General features: G+C 47.3%; 1 protein-coding gene across 1 annotated transcript in view; it reads right to left on the reverse strand.

The window, feature by feature from the left end:
* The window catches only part of BLK (BLK proto-oncogene, Src family tyrosine kinase), a 35,041-nt gene extending 16,172 nt beyond the window's left edge, over nt 1-18,869 (reverse strand). The window contains exons 1-5 of the mRNA XM_069008664.1: nt 18,790-18,869; nt 9,882-9,984; nt 7,496-7,544; nt 1,349-1,442; nt 276-374 (exon numbers count right to left, since the gene is read on the reverse strand). Of these exons, the coding sequence (XP_068864765.1) occupies nt 276-374; nt 1,349-1,442; nt 7,496-7,544; nt 9,882-9,984; nt 18,790-18,869 (425 nt within the window). The remainder of the gene's footprint in view (nt 1-275; nt 375-1,348; nt 1,443-7,495; nt 7,545-9,881; nt 9,985-18,789) is intronic.
* Between the last annotated feature and the right edge of the window lie 438 nt (nt 18,870-19,307).

A 19,307-nucleotide genomic window follows, 5' to 3' on the forward strand; every position in this document is an offset into this window, starting at 1 on the left:
TTCTGTTGTCGCCCCCAAATCCTTGTTTTCCACAGTGGGTGGGACAAGAACCTTTGCCCACTTCCCCATAACCACCTCATCCTCCCTTTCCACCCCAATATGATGCTTAAAAATTTGTCCTGAGCTTTTGGGCGGCGTTGTTTGGGATGAGGAAAGACCTCCTGCCATCCAGCCCAGCAGTGACGTCTTCCTGCCACCAATAAAGCTCATCCTGGAGCTTGTTGAGATCCAGGGCACTGCATTCGTGTTCACCACTCAGAAGCTTTCCCACTTACTTTTCCTCTTCCAGACTGTCCACTTGTGCCACAAAGTTACTGGGGATGTATCCTTTCCTCCCAGTGCTGAGGGACTTTGCCAGCCACCAGTCGCCCTCGCTGCAAAGGGAGCAGAGGAAAAGGTGTGAGTGCCCAGAAGGGGTTTTGTGACAAGCTGAGGCTGTGAGGATGTGGACTGTGAGCACTTTGAGCACTGCAGATGGACTAGGATTCCTTCATCGCCTCTGCAGCTCCCTCTGGATTCCCGAGGATGGAAATCAGGTGTTTGGTGTTTCAGGGACTTGTGGACTTGTGGACTCTTTCCATGAATGCTGAGCGACCACAGACCCAAACCTTTGCCACACACCTCAAGTGAGAGAAGGGGAATCTGGGTCATGGGGTTTATTTTGTCTCTTGAACAGGAGCATTGAGGGTCCTTTTTGCTCCTTCCTTTGCCTTCTGGACACCCCACCTTACTGTCCCACTGATGACTGAGCCACCAGCCATGACCCAAAGCCATCCCTATGCAGGGGTTCTCCATCTCCCTGTCCCACAGGTCCCAGTCTACCCAGTCTGGGTGAGAAATGTCACCTCTTGAGGCCACCTCATAGAGCAGCCAAAGACTGAGCAGCCCTACAGGGTCTGGGGGCCCCAAGCCCACCTATGCCCTGTTATGGACTGGGCCTCTTCTGTGGTGAGTTTGAGAAGTTGAAATGAAACCTCACAAGTCTCTGGCTCAGTTCTGTCCTTTCCTCTGACTACACCCAACCCACATCCTTTGCAGAAGCACAATCAGCACAAACACAGGACAGGAGCTGTTTTTTTCTCTTGTTGTTATTTATGCTACTTCTGCACCCACAGGCCCCAAGGTCCCAGTACCACTCAGGCAGGGACAATACCCAGCCCAGAGTATCTGTGACCCATGGAAGTGTCACCGTGCAGAGAGAAGAGGGCACCCACAGCCACGCTCCGAGGCAAAGCCAAGGCACAGGCTTAGCTCTGGTCAGCTACAAAGTGGTGGCTGACCCCAAGGTCCCCTTTCCCAGCCTCCCCATGCTCCTCATTGAACTTCCTTCCAGCAGCAGGTCACTTACTTGGAGAGGACCTGGAGTTTCTCCCCCTTGACCAGCTCCAGGTCACGGTCACTTGAGGCAGGAAAATCGTACAGTGCAACCACAAACAAGTGATCTGAAAGAAGAATTAATTCCTTTGAAGCCAGCCTGTTCCCTGAGTGGCTTGATGCACACCTGGGTGTATGGTGGGGCATTTCAGCCCCTAAACGTGGGGCTCTGTCATCCTCCCACCCCCAAATCCAACCTTTGCACCAACCCAGCTTTCCTGCTCACCCCAACCTCTGCTCGGGGATTAACACTGATTCAACAAAGCATTTCCTGTGCATGTATTTTTAAACACTGCAGAACCACCCCCCATTCACAAAACTCAGAGTGTCAACAAAAAAAAGGGGGTTGTGTGGAATTAGAGGGGTCATAAATAACCTGTCAGAGTTCAGCCTGAGTTTTACACTGTGGTAAATGAAAACTGCTCTAGCAACCTTTCCCAAGGTGGCTGTGGAATTTGACTTGAAATTATGAGTTTTTTAATTGAAAAAAGTGTAAAGTCATTTCAGTTTCCATTGTTTGAGGCCTTTTCTAGGATTTAGCTCTCCCTGGGCTCATGGTCTGTGGCCTGTGCACTGGGCTCATCTGGTACCTTGCCATCCCTCCCTCTTGCACACAATTCCTTGCAGATCATAGAATGAAGCATAGAATGGTTTGGGTTGGAAGGGACCTTAAAGATTATCTTGTTCCACCCTCCTGCCATGGGCAGGGACATTTTCCATTAACCCATTTTCCACTGTCACACGCTGTTCCAAGCTGTATCCAACCTGGCCTTGGACACTCCCAGTAGTGGGGCAGCCCCAGCCCCAGAGTCTCACCACCCTCACAGGGAACAATTTCTTCCTCACGTCTAACACAAACCTGCCCTGTGCCAGCTTAAAACTGCTGACCCTTGTCCTGTCAATATCTGCCCAAATAAAAAGTCCCTCTCTCTCCTTTTTATGAACCTTGTCCACGTGCCACAATCCTCTGACACAGCCCGGGGCAGATCCCTGTGGGCTGGGGCTGAATCTCTTGGTTTGCACACCCGAGAGGTGCTGGGGTTGCTCTCGGGGAAGTGGTGCAACCCTTCCCCTGTGCTCTGCACACTTGGAGCTGCTGAAGCAGAAAAGAGCAGCTATTTTGGGCCAGATCTAACTTTATAAAAAAGATCAGCACATGCACAGGACCATAGAAATCCAACCAAAACACCGTGGTGAAAAAGAAAAGGAAAGGAGGAGGAGAGAAAGGAGAAGGAGAAGGAGAAGGAGAAGGAGAAGGAGAAGGAGAAGGAGAAGGAGAAGGAGAAGGAGAAGGAGAAGGAGAAGGAGAAGGAGAAGGAGAAGGAGAAGGAGAAGGAGAAGGAGAAGGAGAAGGAGAAGGAGAAGAAGAAAAGAAGAAGGAGAAGAAGAAAAGAAGAAGGAGAAGAAGATTGAGAATAAGGAGAAAGAGAAAAAGAAAAATAGAATAAAAACAAAACTAAAATTTAAAGCAAAAAGAACAGAAAAGAAAAAAAATAAAAAAGGAAAAAGAAAAAGAAAAAAGAAAAAGAAAAAGGAAAAGAAAAAGAAAAAGAAAAAGGAAAAGGAAAAGGAAAAGGAAAAGAAAAAGGAAAAGAAAAAGAAAAAGAAAAAGAAAAAGAAAAAGAAAAAGAAAAAGAAAAAGAAAAAGAAAAAGAAAAAGAAAAAGAAAAAGAAGGAAAAGAGGAAAAAGACAGAATGGGAACTGTGCTGCAGCAAGGCTTCAGCTGGTGCTCAGCCTAATTAATGCACTGAGAGCGATGGACAGCCTATTATTAGCATTTTTCAAAACAGCCTGTCGAGCCACTGTCTCTGGGTGACCTTTTCAAATAATGCCACCAGCAAGAGAGCCAGACTGGCCCTTTGTCACGGCAAGATAACAGTGTCTCTGGGGCAACTTGGGTTCGTGTCTGTGCAAGGCCGGCTGCTGCTCCAGTGGCGATTTGTTAGGAAGGAGAAAGGGTGAGCGTGGGAGGAAAGGCAGCTTTGGAAAGCAGAGCCCTGAGCAGCTCCCTTCAGGCTTTTGAGAAGGAAATAAGAGATCCATGAGAGGTTCCAGCAGAGTCTCTCTCCCAGGATGGGGAAAGGATGATCAGTCACAAGGGAGAATGCTTTGAAGTCTGAAAATAGCTGGCACGGTTGGGGGCTTCCCCTTGAGGCAGCTCGAATTAGCAATGCACCCAAACTCTGTCTGCCTCCTTGAGAAAGTTGTTATCACACATCTGCTCTGACATGAAAGGGTTTGGGGCATGTGCCTCCTGCGAGGTGTCCACAACCAGCCCTCGATCCACACACACCCTCCTGGTCCTCTTGAAAGGGAAATAATGCAGTGATCACACTCGTGCTTGGAAATATAGGAGCAAATGTGTAAATATCTTCAAGCCCAGAGTGGTAGTGTACTCCAGAAAATGAAGATGGAGTTTTGATGTGGAAGCAACTGACGTAAGTGAAAATAAATGAAATTAAAAAGAGCAAATACAGGCAAGGACAAAAAGGGTTTGTATGCTGAAAAAATACTTTATCACCTCTTATCCCAAAATAGGCGCTGAGAACACTGCACACTAAAAATGAGCCAGAAGAAAAGCTCTCTCTGCCCGAGCCAGCAGGAGCTGCCATGCCAGGATGAAAGGGGCTCTCCCTGTCTCTGAGTGCATCACCCCACAAGAAACACATGGCTGACACTGCCTTGGCCTGTTTGATCCACTCAGGCCATGAGAGGCTCCGCAGAGGAGAAGCCGTTGGGTCTGCGAGGAGCGACTGCTCTGCAGATAAAGCTGCCAGCCCCGGGACTTTGTTTGGGAGCCAAACACATCCTGCCTCAGAGCTGCTGTCAGGAAAGTCTGATACCAGCAGGGTTTGCAGAGGCTGAGGGCCAGTGTGGTGGCTCAACAGGAATGATTCAACCAGTCCTCCCACTGCTGGCCTGTCTCAAATGGAAGGTCTCTGCAACCATCTTGTGGCTGTGAAGTTGGGCTGAGACTGTGCCAGGGTGCCCCAGAGGATCATCCATTGGTTCAGAGCCCTTTTAGGATGGCCATGGTGCAAGTGACACCTTGCAGGACACGTTGGCCAGCTGGGTACACTGAGCTATGAGTTACTGCTGCTGGAAATGCAGTCAGCTCTCTGTCTCAGCCTGGCATGGCCTGGTTGGAATCCCTGAATCAGTGAAGTTGGAAAAGACCTCTGAGGTCATCAAGTCCAACCATTCCCCCAGCACTGCCAAGGCCATCCCTAAACCACGTCCCCAAGTGCCACATCCACATGGCTTTTAAATCCTTCCAGGGATGGTGATTCCAGGGCAGCCTGTTCTGAAGATTCATAATCCTTTCTGTGAAAAAAATTTTCCTAATATCCAATTTAACCCTCCCCTGGTGCAACTTGAAGCCTTCTCTTCCTGTCCTTTTACTTTTTACCCGGGAGAAGAGCCCAACCCCCTACCTGGCTGTTTCCAGGGAGTTGTGCAGAGCCACAAGGTCCCCCTTGAGCCTCCTTTTCTCCAGGCTGAGCCCCTTTCCCAGCTCCCTCAGCTGCTCCTCCTCAGATGGGCTCCAGATCAAAGTAAACATTTTTGATGAGAAATTTTAATTTCTCACTGAAAACTCAGCCTTTTCAGTAGAAACAACCCTTCCTTTTCCCACTTCTGCTCAAACCTACATTTCTGACACAATTCCTTTCAAACACAAAACCGTTTCGGGAACAATAAAAAATGACCAAGAATTTCAGCATTAACTTTGAGATGCTGCAAAAGAGCTCAAGTTCCAGAGCATGCTGAGCTTCCACCCCCTGAAACTCAGTCCCGTTCAGCAAAATTCAAGTGAAGAGGTGGGAGAAGTTGTGGTTCCTCATCAGAAGGAAGGACCTCTCAAAGAGTTCGACTCCTTGTGTCACTGCAGGTTATTAAAATGCCTGAGGACAAGCACCCAAAACAACCAATTCTTTCCATCAGTGGGATTTAAATCCAGCTGTGAGCAGCTGGCAGGACAAGGGCAGGGGTTATTCTCCCGATTTTCTATGTCTTATCCATCCAATGCAAGCGAAGAGCAGCTCTAACATGGGACTGTTGGGTTTGGGGCCCACCATGGGCCAGGACTTTGCTGTGCCGGGGGCTTTGGTGGTTCAGAATTAAAATTTTGACTCCACAGAGACCTAAAACCAGCCTTAAAAACTTTGTGATTGCTCAGGGAACAGTGTTAAAATGAATGGGAGACTCACACCATGGAAGAACCACCTCCAGTGAAAAAAAGGATCGGTGATGCCACGTGCACCACGTTAAATCCAGTTTTGCACTCCTTGCCTGCCTTTGTGTTACTTCCATGAGGATAAATAATGTCAGGAGCTGCTAGGCTTTTGTTAAAAATGAATAAATAAATAAATAAATAAATAAATTCTGAGACAGGGGTGTGAAAGCTGGAAAGTGTGAAACAATTTCAACAACTCGAGATCAGAAAAAAAGCCGAACATTCAAAATGCAAGGAGAGCAAAAAAACGCCCACAAAAATTAAAAAAAAAAAAAAAAAAAAAAACAAAGGGAAAAAAAGGGTTGATTTTACATTACATGCCACACTTCCACAGCCAATAATTTTCCCTGATTGAATTTTAAGTGCTCCCACAGGAATTAACTCATCTTTTTGAATTTTTTTTATATGAAGTGATTGCCTGGATTTTGTGCTTTCTCTTTCAATTCACTTGAATTGCTGTCATTTAGGAGAAGCTCTCTGGTATCTCAAGTATCTTGCATGGTTCTTATCAGCCCATTTTGCCACAAAGGGCACAGTCAGATGTACCATCATTTCAGGAAATTCAGACACTGGCAGAGAAAAATAGGAAGTTTCCCAGACTGTCAGTGTGAATATTCCTCCAGAACTGGAACTGAATCTAATGAACAAAATTATTTTTGAGAGCTGAAAATGGCTAATACGGTATTTAATCCATTTTTTAGCATCTTTCCACTTCTGCCTTTGGGCATGAAGGAGAAGTAAAATCTGCCTCCCTGATCACAATTTCTGCTGTGACTCTGACCAGGGTGAAAAAACCCTGTGATAAAAATCCTGTGAAAAACTGTCCCTCTCTGCTTAGCTGGGGAGGTAGGAGAGCATGGCCACTTGGAATTGTGTCGAGAAAACAATTCTGCAAAAGAAAATGTGGTTTCTGGAAAAGTGGTATTTCCACGAAAACACACCCCAGCTCACGTGGCTGAGGAACTTCACCTCCCACAGATTTGATCTCCAGAACAAACGCCGAATTTGAAGAAAATGTTGACATTGCAGGGGTTCCTGTGCTTGGACCATGGCAGGGGCCCTCCATCATCATCCACAAGATCTAAGAAGACCTAATGTTGTCATTCCACCCACCCCATTTATTCATCATCCTTTTTTTCTTCCCTCATGCCCTGTCTAATCCTACATTTCCATCCACGTGAAGAACTTTCATGTGTTGCTGACTGCTTTCCTCCAAGCTTCCTCTATTTTTCCCCCCTCTTCTAATTATCTCTCTCTCTGTCCTTAATCTGCAGAACTTCTTTGATAAGAATACACACGAGCTGCTGCTGGGCTGGGCAGAAGGAGCAGAGGGCTCCCTGCTAAAAGACACCATCTGTGATCTGCAGATAATTGCAGGGGTGGATGAAGCCAACGGCCCATCTCCAGGCAGGGGCTCTGTGTATCCTTATTTTGTGCTCTTCCCTTTCTTCTCCTTCTCTTTGTAGCCTCTCTGGGCTCTCTGATGCCTGCGATTTCCTCTGAAATTTTCAGCTGGCTGCATAAAGCATCCATGACTTGTCAGGCTGCAGACAGGGCAGAGCAATCTCACGCAGCTCCAGTCTCAGATCTCCCTTTGCTCCACCAATCACAGAACTGGAAGCGACCTTAAAGATCACCTGGTACCAAAGGAGAGGGAGTGATTTTCCCTCTTGGGTTTCTTTGATGAGCAGGGGAAAGTTGGCAGCTGCAAAGACTTGGTGATGTAAACTGAGTTTTCTGAGCCACTCTGATAAACTCCCTGTCTGGCATGGCTGCAGCTACAGAAACCACACGCCTGTGACGTGATGGCTCGTCCTCAAACTCTGCCATTTGGGGACCACCACCCTGCAAAACCCCACGGGGAGGCAAAGAAAACAGAACCTTACCTTGTGCAGAGGCTTGGTTTAGATGAGGGTTGTTGATAACTTGGCTCCCCTGAGATAGAAATAGAAAGGAAAAAGGAGATATTTATTACTTTGCTGTGTTTCAGGAACAACTGATTTCAGCTTCACAGACGAGTGGGAGTCTGGTCCAGAGACCACTGCCGACAGTCAGCAGCCTCTGTGTCTGGCTCCACACGTGTTGTGATGGCCTTAGCACATTTTGCCATGAGGTGTTTGTAGCTGAATTAACAGAAAGCTGGAATAACCCTTGGCTTCCCTCTGAGTTAAAGCAGAAATCTGCTGCCAACTCATTCGGACCCTGCTCTATTCCATCTGATGCCTGATTTCAGACCAGTGAGGGATGAGATATGAATGGCCCAACTGAGAAATGGCAATTGCAGTATCATTTCAAGCAGAAACCCAGAAATATTGTCTGCCATAATTGTCCCAAGGCTCATGGAATATCCTTTGCTCAGGGTTCCGTTCAGAAAACAGAGGCAGTGGCTATAACAACAAATTAATCAGAGAATTGTAGAAATCATAGAGTATTTGATGGTCCTTGTGGATATCCACTCAGGATGTTCTATGATTCAATGATTCTGTGACTTCTGAGTTGGAAGAGACCCACAAGGATCATTGATCCAACTTCTGGCCCTGCACAGACACCCCAACAATCCCACCCTGTGCATCCCTGAGAGCATTGTCCAAATGCTCCTGGAGCTCTGGCAGCCTTGGGGCAGTGCCCATTCCCTGGGGAGCTGCTCAGTGCCCTACCACCCCTGGGGGAAGAACATTTTTCCCCAATATCCCAAAATCTCCCCTGGTATGGCTCCAAGCTGTTCCCTCAGGTCCTGTCTCTGGTCACAGAGAGCAGAGATCGGAGCTGGCCCTCAGGAGGAAGTTACAGACTCTGAAATTAAATAGCAACAAGTTACTGCAACTCATCGGGGCACACTTTTAAAATGCTGTCATGGTCCCTGGTTTGGTTTGGCCCTGCTTCTGGAGCTGGCAAACTGTCCATAGATCATTCCAAATGAGCTGGGATGGAACCACCTTGTTTTGGGGGATAACAGTTTGAAATTGGCCTTCACCCAAGTTCCAGCGCCAGCCTTGTGATCACTCCAAGGTGCCCAGTGCCTCTAGTGGGTGTTTGACCACTCCCAGGTATTTTTATACACGTGCAAAAGTGGTGAAATACTGACACAGAACTAAAAACACTTCGTGTTTTCTGCCTGCACCACCCTTTGACCCCTACTTAGCCGAAATGTGGGGTGGGAGAGCAGCTCATCCGCTGCCATTTCTCATTTAACTGGAAGAAATTTGGATTTCCCCTGACATGTGAGAGCTGAGTGCCTGTGGCAAAGAAATAAGGAATAGTCAATGATACTGTATTTATGGTGATACTGGCTCCTCTCCAGTGAGCTGGAGAGAATGAAATTTAGGAAAATAACATCTTCTTGGTCAATTTGACATCTGCTGTCATGAAAACTGGGCTGAATAGCCATGGGAGAACTCAGAAATTACACTAAAGGAGTGAAAAGCATCTCCAGCTGTCATAAAAAGCAATAACTGGCAATTCCTCCCCTCTCCCAGGGTTCGAGATGGTTTTCACATGAGAGTTGCACCTCGAGTTTCTCTTGTGCTGGCTGCTGGCTGCAGTGCTGTCAGGGGCAAGGAAAGACAAAACGATTTCATGTCCTCTGGACGGCAACAGAGGTGAAGTGACTTGCAGCGTTTAAACAAGGAGAGTGTCTTTTGAGGTCTCCTAAATCCTGCCCCAGTTCCTTCCTGCTCTGTGTCCGTGCCAGCAGAGGCTGAGTGACCGCAAAGGGAGCAGCAGATGCCCGGCGTTTCTGATTCTCAGCTCACCCCGACACAGATTGGCTGCAGACCCTCTTTGCTGAAGCCGTTGAGGACTCACAGTGGTGAAGTTTCCATTGTGGTTTGCAACTTTGAATCTTAGCCTGAATCTGACCCATCTTGCAAGTCAGCAACATCAGCTTGGGTTTCAAAGTGCTGATGAGAAGATATTTCTAAGTACCAACACACTCTATTTTAGCGTTTTTTAATACACAGAGGTTCCTCAGAGCCCTTCCCACCCTTGTCCAAAAGATACAGGGATCAGCTGGGAGGACCAAGCTGCCCAGAGAAGCTGTGGCCGCCCCTGGATCCCTGGAAGTGTCCAAGGCCAGGCTGGACAGGGCTTGGAGCAACCTGGGATGGTGGAAGGTGTCCCTGCCCATGGCAGAGGGTGGAACAGGATGAGCTTTTGAGTTCCTTCCAGCCCCAATAATTCTGTGATTGTATGATTCTAAATATTGCCTGCTCCACTCCAGACAACAACTGAGCTGTAGGGGGATCCCAAAAGGACACAAAACTGCAGGCTTACCTTGGGTGGGGCAGGAGGAGGTTTGCCCTTGGTTTTTGGGTTGCCTCCAGAAGCGTGTTTCTCATTGAGCATCAGCTGATTTTTGCTGCCGAACAACCCCATCCTGGAAGGAAGAGCAGAAATTGCCTTTTAATGAGACTGCTCTTGGGGAAAAACGCAGGCACTGAGGAACAAAAGTCTTTGCATTCATGAAGAGCAAATTGGAGAAGATCAGAATGCAGGATGACGGGACAGTGAAGAGAGGAGTCTAAAACCATCCTGTCTACAGTCCTCCTGCCACCCTGGACCTTGCGAACCCCACGATTTCTGTTCCCACGTGACTCTGGTGTTTCACACTTTGCAAATGAGGTTCAGACAGACACTATATGCCACCAGAGTAAAAAAAAAAAGAGGCACAAATGACTGCTTTGGATATGTCCCCTCTCCAGTGTAGAGATCCCCATCTGATATCGAACTTGCTCCAGAGCCGGGGGATGCCAGAGGGATGAAGATGGGTTTATCAACAGCCCTGTGCTGAGCTGCTCAGCTGCACCAGGGCTTCAGGAGGGTCACACAGTCCCTGGCCCAAGAACGAGTCACCTCAGGCTGCTCAGAGCTTTCTGCAGCTCGTGTCCCTCCCGAGCAGCAAGGGCAGTGAGCGGATGTGGCCGTGCCGTGCACGGAACCAGTCCTGCTGTTCCTCACGTTTCAGCAGCACAGACTCGCACTTGGTTTGTCCAGGAAGCCACAGGACCTCTTCAACCCTTTGGAATACTGTAGGAAATGTAAGGAATATGGTGTAGCTTGCATCCATCCTGCCAGTGAAGTGTGCGCTGAGGGCTTGTCTCATCCATCTGCAATACTCTGGTACTTTTTGATGTGCTCTGGATCCTCCCAGAAATCATGGATTAGGTTTCCCTATACCCTATGCATGTCTCAGACCTCCTGGACACCTCAAAGATCACCAGACACAAATGAATCAAAGCTTTTCCATGGATCATCATCTGGTCTGCATTAAGGTTTCCAAACTTGGGCTTGAGGACTGTTTGATTTCATCCTAGAAATGTAATTTCAGCTCTGGTCAGGAATCCAAGGATAATAATGGGTCTAGGTAGCCAAAATGGCCAAACTCTGCTTGGAGCCTCAAAAATGAAGGAGCAGATGAAGCCAGTGCTACTGAAGTGCAATATCCAGGGCCAAAGTCTGTCCCAGTCCCTGCTTTGAACCAAAGGCATTGGATGGCGTGGGCTACATGCCCAAAAAAACCCAAAATCCAAACCCTGAATATTCATAGCTGTGCAGAGGCACATCGACTCCTATTCTTGCCAAAATACCCCGAGGTCTGCAGTGATCATGGAGGATCAGGGACCTCAGGCCCAGGGACACCCCCAAATGTCAGTCTGGCACTGTGTCATGGTAGTCAGACTCCAGCTGGTGTGTTCAGAAAAGCTCCCAGCAAACAGACTTACAGGAAAAAATATTCCAGTAAAAGCAACTTTTTTTTTGCTTTCTAGCATGAATCTAATATCTCAAAATCTGGGACTCTGAAATGAGGCTCCCAATGGAGCCATCACAATATTTTAAGGTGTTATTTTTCTAAATGTTTTCTCCTTTCTGCCTCATTTTTATTATATCTGATAAAGAGAAAAATGGAAGGAATTGGTGAAATATTTCAGAGTAGTCCAACATACATTTTCCCCCCATCCAAAACTTTTTCACCTCTGAGATTTCCTTTGACCTGAGTTTACAGATGGCCTATCCATCTGTCCCCAGGCCTCAGCTCTGCTCCAGGCACTGTCAGCACGGGCAGAGGGGGAGTTTCACCTATTAAATCAACCAGAGCAGCTCCTGCAGCAATTTAATTTTCCTTTGGCAGCCTCCAGGTTGCACCCAGGGCTTGCTCTGCTTAGCAGATCTGGCGGTGCAATGGCCCAGGATTTATTATTATATTATTTATTATATATATATTATTTATTATATACTTTTCCTGCTCCTCCACTCACAACTTTATGCCAGGACTTCTGATTCTGGATCGTGGTTTTTTGCCATGAGAGTGGCTGGAATTTTCTTTTCACCCAGGGACCAGCAAGAGATCATTTTAATTAAAGATGGATGATGGATAAGTTTTAGATATCACTCATTACCAACCATGAAAGACAGAAAATCCATCTACATGTTGGACATCGATCTGTGGTTCTTGTTACAGTCTCACTGGAAAATCCTGGGATCTTTGATACACTCTGCTCCCAAATGAGAGAGAATGTGGTCAATTGCCATATTTTTGGCAGATTTAGGGAATGTGAGGTATAGCACGAGTCAGCAATTTGCTTTGACTGTCAGTCAAGTCACCAGGATGATCTTATGAGAGAACTGATGGACCATCTACGGCATCATGGATGCATCTTTTGGGGTTTTCAGCTGCTCTCAATGTGTGATGGCAACGAAAGATATTCGGGTCTTCAAATATATCCTCCCACACACATCCTCCCTCTCCCCTTCCGCTCTGCGTCCGGCGGTGCAGTTCATCCGAACACAAGAACACCAGGTGCTCACATAATTAATGGAATACATAATTAGTAATAATAATAATAATAATAATAATAATAATAATAATAATAATAAAAGTAATAGTAGTAGTAGCAGTAGTAGTAGTAATATATTTGCGATGATTTTGGGGCCTGCCAAGGGGTATAAAATGCTGTTGGAGACTGGACCCACTGGACCAACTGGTCTTCCAAGATGGAAAGCAGCTTCTGGGTGGGTTTTCACCCTGGAAGGGACCCCTATAGGACATCCAGCCTCAAGATGGGGAACACCCACTTTTGGCTGGGTGAGTGAAAGTGCTCAGACACGGTCAAATACAGAGATAAATCCTGAAGTAGCTCCACAGGCGCTTTGCAACTGTGAATTCTGCAGGGCCAAAGAATGAAAATCTACATTTCTAGCTGAACTTGCCTTTATCGTAATCCTTTAGTCACAGGCTGTTGACCAAATCTGAGACTAAGTGGAGTGAGCCGTATTTCGATTTCTTTGAGCAGTTCAGAAAGTGAGGAGCCTCATGACTCAACAGGTTATATATATATATAATATCTATTATATATATAATAGATATATTATATATGTATTATCATGACCTGGTGACGCTATAACCATTGCAATAGATGATGGAGCTGCTATTTAGATATTTATTAGCCATTATTTCTTGTATTGGCTATAAATCTAATCATAATCATCCACATCATCACCGTGTCCTACTTCTCCCACTGAGGCAAGAACCCTCTTTCACCTACTGTGGTACCCAGCCATGGCATTGGTGAGGCAGAATGGGAAAGTCCTGGAGGAATGTCAACCTCAGCAAGTCCCACCAGGGGCCTGTGGCTTCTCTGGTAGGGTTTGAGAGGAGTGGGGACCACAACTTGTCCTGTGCACCCCTGTGGGGACATTGCAGCCCTTTCTGCACCCTGCTGAGACTGGAAACACCTCTGTGCACCCTTGCACAGGCTCAGCTTTGTCCCCATGCACGGGCCAGAGACACAGGCATGCAAAAGGAGCTCAGAGAGAGGAACAACACGGCCCACCTCGGGTCAAGCAAAGGTCACTCTCTCCCACAAAGGTCACTCACTCCCACCCACGCACAGAAGGGGTTTGAACAGCTCTGGGGATTCACAGTCCCTACAAAATCCACCAGTCCCACTCTCCCAGTTGCCTCCATCACCATTCTTCAGGCCAGCAGGTGTTTTGCAAAATCCCAAAATAGTCCTACAGACAAATGTTGTTGGATAGAGAGAGCTGCTGGTTCCCATTTCACAGCTGGTGGAACCTTCAATTGTTAAAAAGTAATTCTGTTTTCAAAAATAAAGGCAGCTGATTTGAACGTACGTTGTGCCAACGTGTTTCCACTTCGGATTAGTGCTTTTAAAAATTACCTTCACAAGAAAAAACAAATGAGAAAAGACATTCAGAATAGTTCTCCCACCACCCTGTTTTTATTTTTTTTTTCCAATGGAAAAGAGCACCGGGGAGTACACAATAACTCAGAAAAGCATAGAAATTTCCTTTCATGAGTTTATAGCTTTTCACATCTAAAAATGTTGGTTTATATTTAATAACTGAGAGAGGGTTATATTTTATATATATATATATATTTATTTATTTATTTATATAAAAATAATTTATATATAAATATATATTTTTATGTATATATTTAATATATATAGCCCTGAGAGAGGTTTATATTTAATAACAGAGAACTATTTTCCTCAAACCCCCAAATTTATAAAACAAGTTCTTTTTAAAGTGACCAGAAATCAAAGCAGAACACAAAGTTTTTCCATATTCTTCTTCATCAGGAGCTGTAGTGATAGGACAAAGAGCAGTGGGTTTAAACTGGAAGAAGTGAAATTTAGGTTCTATATACAGAAGAAATTCTTCCCTGTGAGGGTGGTGAGGCCCTGGCACAGGGTGCCCAGAGAAGCTGTGGCTGCCCCTGGATCCCTGGAAGTGTCCAAGGCCAGGTTGGACGGGACTTGGAGCAACCTGGGGCAATGGAAGGTGTCCCTGTCCATGGCAGGGGTGGGAATGAGATGATCTGTAAGGTCCATTCCAACCCAAACCATTCAGGGATTTTATTATTCTATACGCATAAAAAAAATTTAGCAACAAAACAGTTTTAGAAAAAAATGGTGATGTTCTTGGTGTGGTCCTGTGCAGGCTGAGGAGTTGGACTCAATGATCCTTATCTGTCCCTTCCAACTCAGGATAATCTATAATTTTATGAGTCCCCGTTAGCTGCTAAGTCATGAGTAAAAAATATGTGACGCAGAGGTGTTCCTGGAAGAGCCAAGCTGAAGAAGCCAACAGGCACCAGGACAAGGGGCTCTGTGGTGCAGCCAGCTCTGAATTAGTGTGGGACAGACATGAAGGGCACAGGAACACGGGATGCACGGGCAGAACCTCTAAAATGTGCTGAGTGTCCACGTCAGCGGATGACAGAACGCAATTTTAGCAACCTTCAGAGGGGTAGCTGAGGTGGCATTTTGGCTACAGAGAGGCGGATGCAGGTGCAAATGCTCCTGCAGGAATGGGTCAAAGGGAGCTCTTCTGAAGATCATAGAATCACAGAATATCCTAAGTTGGAAGGAACCCACCAGGATCATCGATCCAGCTCCTGGCCCTGCACAGACACCCCAACAATCCCACCCTGTGCATCCCTGAGAGCGGTGTCCAAATGCCCCTGGAGCTCTGGCAGCCTTGGGGCTGTGCCCATTCCCTGGGGAGCTGCTCCAGTGCCCCACCACCCTCTGGGGGAAGAACCTTTCCCTGATATCCTACCTAAAGCTCCCTGGACTCAGTTTCATGCCATTGCCTCAGGTTCTGTCATTTCAAACCTTTGCCCACCTCATTTTTACACTGAGCAGCCCTGCACCACCTACTGCTGTTGGCTGCTTTCCTCTAGCAGGGCAAAAGAGATCTGAAGTCATTTCTGATGTGAATCCAGCACTTTCTGCAACAGGGATGGGGATAACACTGACAGGCAGCCTTGGGATTGCATGGGGGGGGTACAGGAAAGGAAACAAGACCAAATAGAGAAGAAAAGCAGAAGTCTTGGCTCACCATTTGCCTCAACCCCATGAAACTGCCATGGAAAAACAGGTTAATACCCAAGCAAGCCAACAGAGTTTCACTCTGAGGGCTGCTCCAAAAAAACCACTAAGCTTACTGAAATCACAGAATGAGCCCCCTTTCCATCCAGATTCTGCGGAGGGTGCAACAAAGTGTTTTAACAGTTCACTAAGATCAGGTATTTCAATTCATTTTAAAACTCAAGAATGTCTCTTTTTTTAAGAACACATTTTTTAAAAGGAAATGGGTTCAAAAACCCTAAAAAAATTACTTTGAAAATGCAGATCTAGCCTATTATGAAGGGGTTTAAATGCTGAATTTCTCTTTGCAAGTCCTCCCCAATCCTGAAAGAATTGCTGAAATCAATTCACTGCAGATGCAATAATTTAAGTATTCCAGATTTGCATTTTTGCATCGGCGAGAAGCAAAAAACTTCAGTAAAAGAAAAATTTCCTCCACTTCTCAGCACATCACAGATGCATTCAATTCTCTTTTTCCCTCAATAAAATAGCTTTTCAAAACGCTTCCTGACCTGGCACCCTTGGATCTCTTTGCAAGACACAAAACTGAAGAATTACTGAAGCTCTTGGTGGATCAGCTCCTTAAATAAGAAGGAAGATTTGCTTTTTGCTACTGCAGCGGTTTTTGCTGTGACCGTTTTCTACTTCTGCTGGGTTTCGGTCAAGTCCTTTTTAGCTCATATTTTGAGATAATTTTCAGCGTTGTTGCTAAGAGAAGGTAAGAAGACAACTCGGAACCAATGCGCTGTGCTATAAAGAGCACTGAAACCATGAGCAAGGTCTTTCTCAGAGGCAGAAGGTGGAGGCTATGGCCACCATTCTCTGTAACACGGTGGCCAAACTCTGGCTGCCACACCCCTGGAAGTGTTCAGGGCCAGGCTGGATGAATCTTGGAGAAACCTGGTCTAGTGGAAAGTCCCTGCCCATGGCTTTAAGGTCCCTTCCAATCGAATCCAAACTGTTCTGTGGTTCCATTATTCCAGCACTGCTGTCTCCGTGAAGAGCTGGAGAGCAAGAAGCATCGTGGTTCCTGCTGGGGAGCGAAGCAGATGTTGGGTTTGCGTGTTGCATCCTCGCTGAAGAACTAGGAGTATCCTACTGGCAGGGTTCAGACCCGTTCCAGTCCTGGTCTTTGATGGATACCAGGCTGTATTTGCGCATTGAGGACTCTCTCAAGCACTCTGGTCCGTTTAAAAGGTCCTTGAGGGAAGGTGAAAAACCCCCAGGAGCAGCCGGGCTCTCCTGAGGTGAGGTGCTGATGTTGGTGCTGGTCCCTCATAAAACCTCTCACACCCGAAGAACCCCAAAGTAGCTGTGGGTGCCTCCTTCTCCTGGCCCCATCCTTCTCCTTCCCCTCTCCAGTGCATCCCACCTCCCTGTCTTGGACCCTGTCCTGGTCCCAGTCTTGAGCAGAGCTGGTGTGGCCAAATTGTCTTGGAGATATCTGTTCCCTGCCAGCCCAGGACAGACTGACAACAAATCTGGGAGCTCTGTGGTCCTGTGGTTTATCCCTAAGTGAGGGGTACGCATTTCAGGAAGGAGACTGAGGCCCACTGGCTTATTTTAGGATCTCCGGCTGCAATCCAAGCCAGCTTTCCATTTCCATTACAACTTATATCTGCCCTAAAGCTACCATTTTTCTTAGGCCATGATTTGCAGGAGAACCCGGCCCAAGCAAACGAACCAAGCAGAAAATCCATCTGTTCCAGGCCTTTCTGAAGAGCTGGGACAATCCATGGGAGAAGGCTGTGTGAGGCTGGGGGGTGTGGAAGCGCACAAATTTCCAGGACCTTGAGTCTAAGCAGACGCAGAAAGTTTTTTGACAGGGAATTAAAAAAAAAATAAAGAGAAGAAGATAATAAAAGCTTCTTGCTCACTCCAGAAGTAGAAAACAGCCTCCTGTTGCCAAAGTTATCATTCCCTAATCAAAACATCTGTCTGGAGGAAAAATGGCTGCTTACATTGAGCTTTGCATCCCGCTGGAAGCCAACAGATGCTCGGCTGGGCTGCAGGAGGCTGCGGGCCAGGAAACAGAGCCAGGGATCAGGGTCTTGGAGAGGGGAAAAGCAGGAGGGCAGACTGCTTATCCCACCTCCCTTCAACACGCTTCCCTCACGAGCTCAGCCCAGGTGTTCCAGCAGCCAAGTGGAATGCCTGCTGGGAATGTCTCTGCAGGACTCGGGAGATGTGAGGTGCACTGGAATGGCCAAGAAGGAGGAGGGAAGGCACATCTCTTTGGGTACCTGAAGCAACTCCATGATTCATCAGGTGGGACAGGTTGTATGACAAAACTGCATTTCCCAGCAGAAATTCCTGCAGTGCCTGAAATTTCAGCTCAGGTTTCAACTCAAACCTCTCTCTTCCCAGGGTTGGTGCAGGCCAAATTGTGGATAGGTCCTGGGTGGGTTGGAGCACAGCAGGGTGAAATCCTCTCTGCAGGCCACCCCTATCTGACATCCAAATCCTATGGAAGTGGGCAAGGGCCACGGTCCCTTGGCCAGAATCCCTTAAACTCCATTTCACAGCATTTGGAGGACACATCACAGGGATCTGTAGGGATGTGGGGAGGTCCTGGCCCTCCCAGCCCTCAGAACATGAGGAGATGGATGGGATGTTCCTCCACACCTCTTTATGTGGCCACCCAAACTTCTGCCCTGGGAAAGGCCTTCCTGGAGGCCCTGCATCCCAGAGATGAATTTTCCTAGGAAGAGGACAGCATTTTATAGGACCAAGAGGAGGAATGAAGCTGGTGGCAGGCTGGTGCTCAGGAATTTGATTCCTTGGATCGGGTCTCAGAGGGAATGATGCTCCCTCCCACCACCCTCAGCGGAGGCAAAGGGCTATGGGGAAAGATAAACATCTCCAGTTCCCCACCTGAACACCTCCAGCTGCGTGTCAGGAATAGCTACAGGATGCCAGAGCACTTCCCTACTCATCACAGCTGTGCCCAGCTCCTGCCAGCCTTCCCCACATGTAAATCCTCTCTTCCCCTCCAGGCCCTGGGGGACAGGGCAGGATGGGAGTGCCAGGATGTGCACACCTGGCACTTCTTTGTCCTCCCCTCCTTTTGCAGCAGACCAAGGGAACAGCATCCCTGCAAACCATCCCTTGGTGCCGGATCCAGCAGTCACCAGGAAGCGCCTCCGTCATCTCTTTAACCCACAGATTGTGGGGAAAGGAAAGAGGACAAGGAGGGATGGGAGAGTGGATGAAGACAGAGAAAAACCTGCTGGGCTTCTCCCCACCCTCAGGGGAACGTGGATGGGGGTAGGATGTTCCCGACTTGCCTGCTTCCTACGCTGCTGCTCCTGGGGACGCGATCCGAGGACGCACGAGCCACCGGTTGGACCCATGACAGATGCTCCATGGGGCTGAAGGCCCTTTCCAATTTTTCTTTTAGAGGCCTCTGGCTTCCACCACATCCACACCATCCATGGGACCGACAGCTTTGCAGCCCCAGATCGCAAGAGCAGCCTGGTTTTGCAAATGCTTTTAATGGGCTTTCTTTTTTTAATTAGGTCTTTGTGTCAGAACTGACTCTTTTCTCACCCCCTAAGGATTCCTTGCTCTATTTTGAATATAAAAATGATCACCTGGGAGGGGGTGGGAGTTGCACTTCCCAGACAACCTGGGCAATGAAAATAGCAATGAGGAAGGCAAGAAACACAAAGAGAACCCAGACATAAACCCCAGCAAACGCCACAGGCTGTTAACAGCTGTCATTAAAAACAGTGAAAATGACTGTGAATGGACTGTGCTTCCACTATGCAAACCACCAAATTTTAGGAAACAACCCAAAAAACTG

The sequence above is a fragment of the Aphelocoma coerulescens genome, chromosome 3 (genome assembly GCF_041296385.1).
Source record: "Aphelocoma coerulescens isolate FSJ_1873_10779 chromosome 3, UR_Acoe_1.0, whole genome shotgun sequence".
NCBI lineage: Eukaryota > Metazoa > Chordata > Aves > Passeriformes > Corvidae > Aphelocoma > Aphelocoma coerulescens.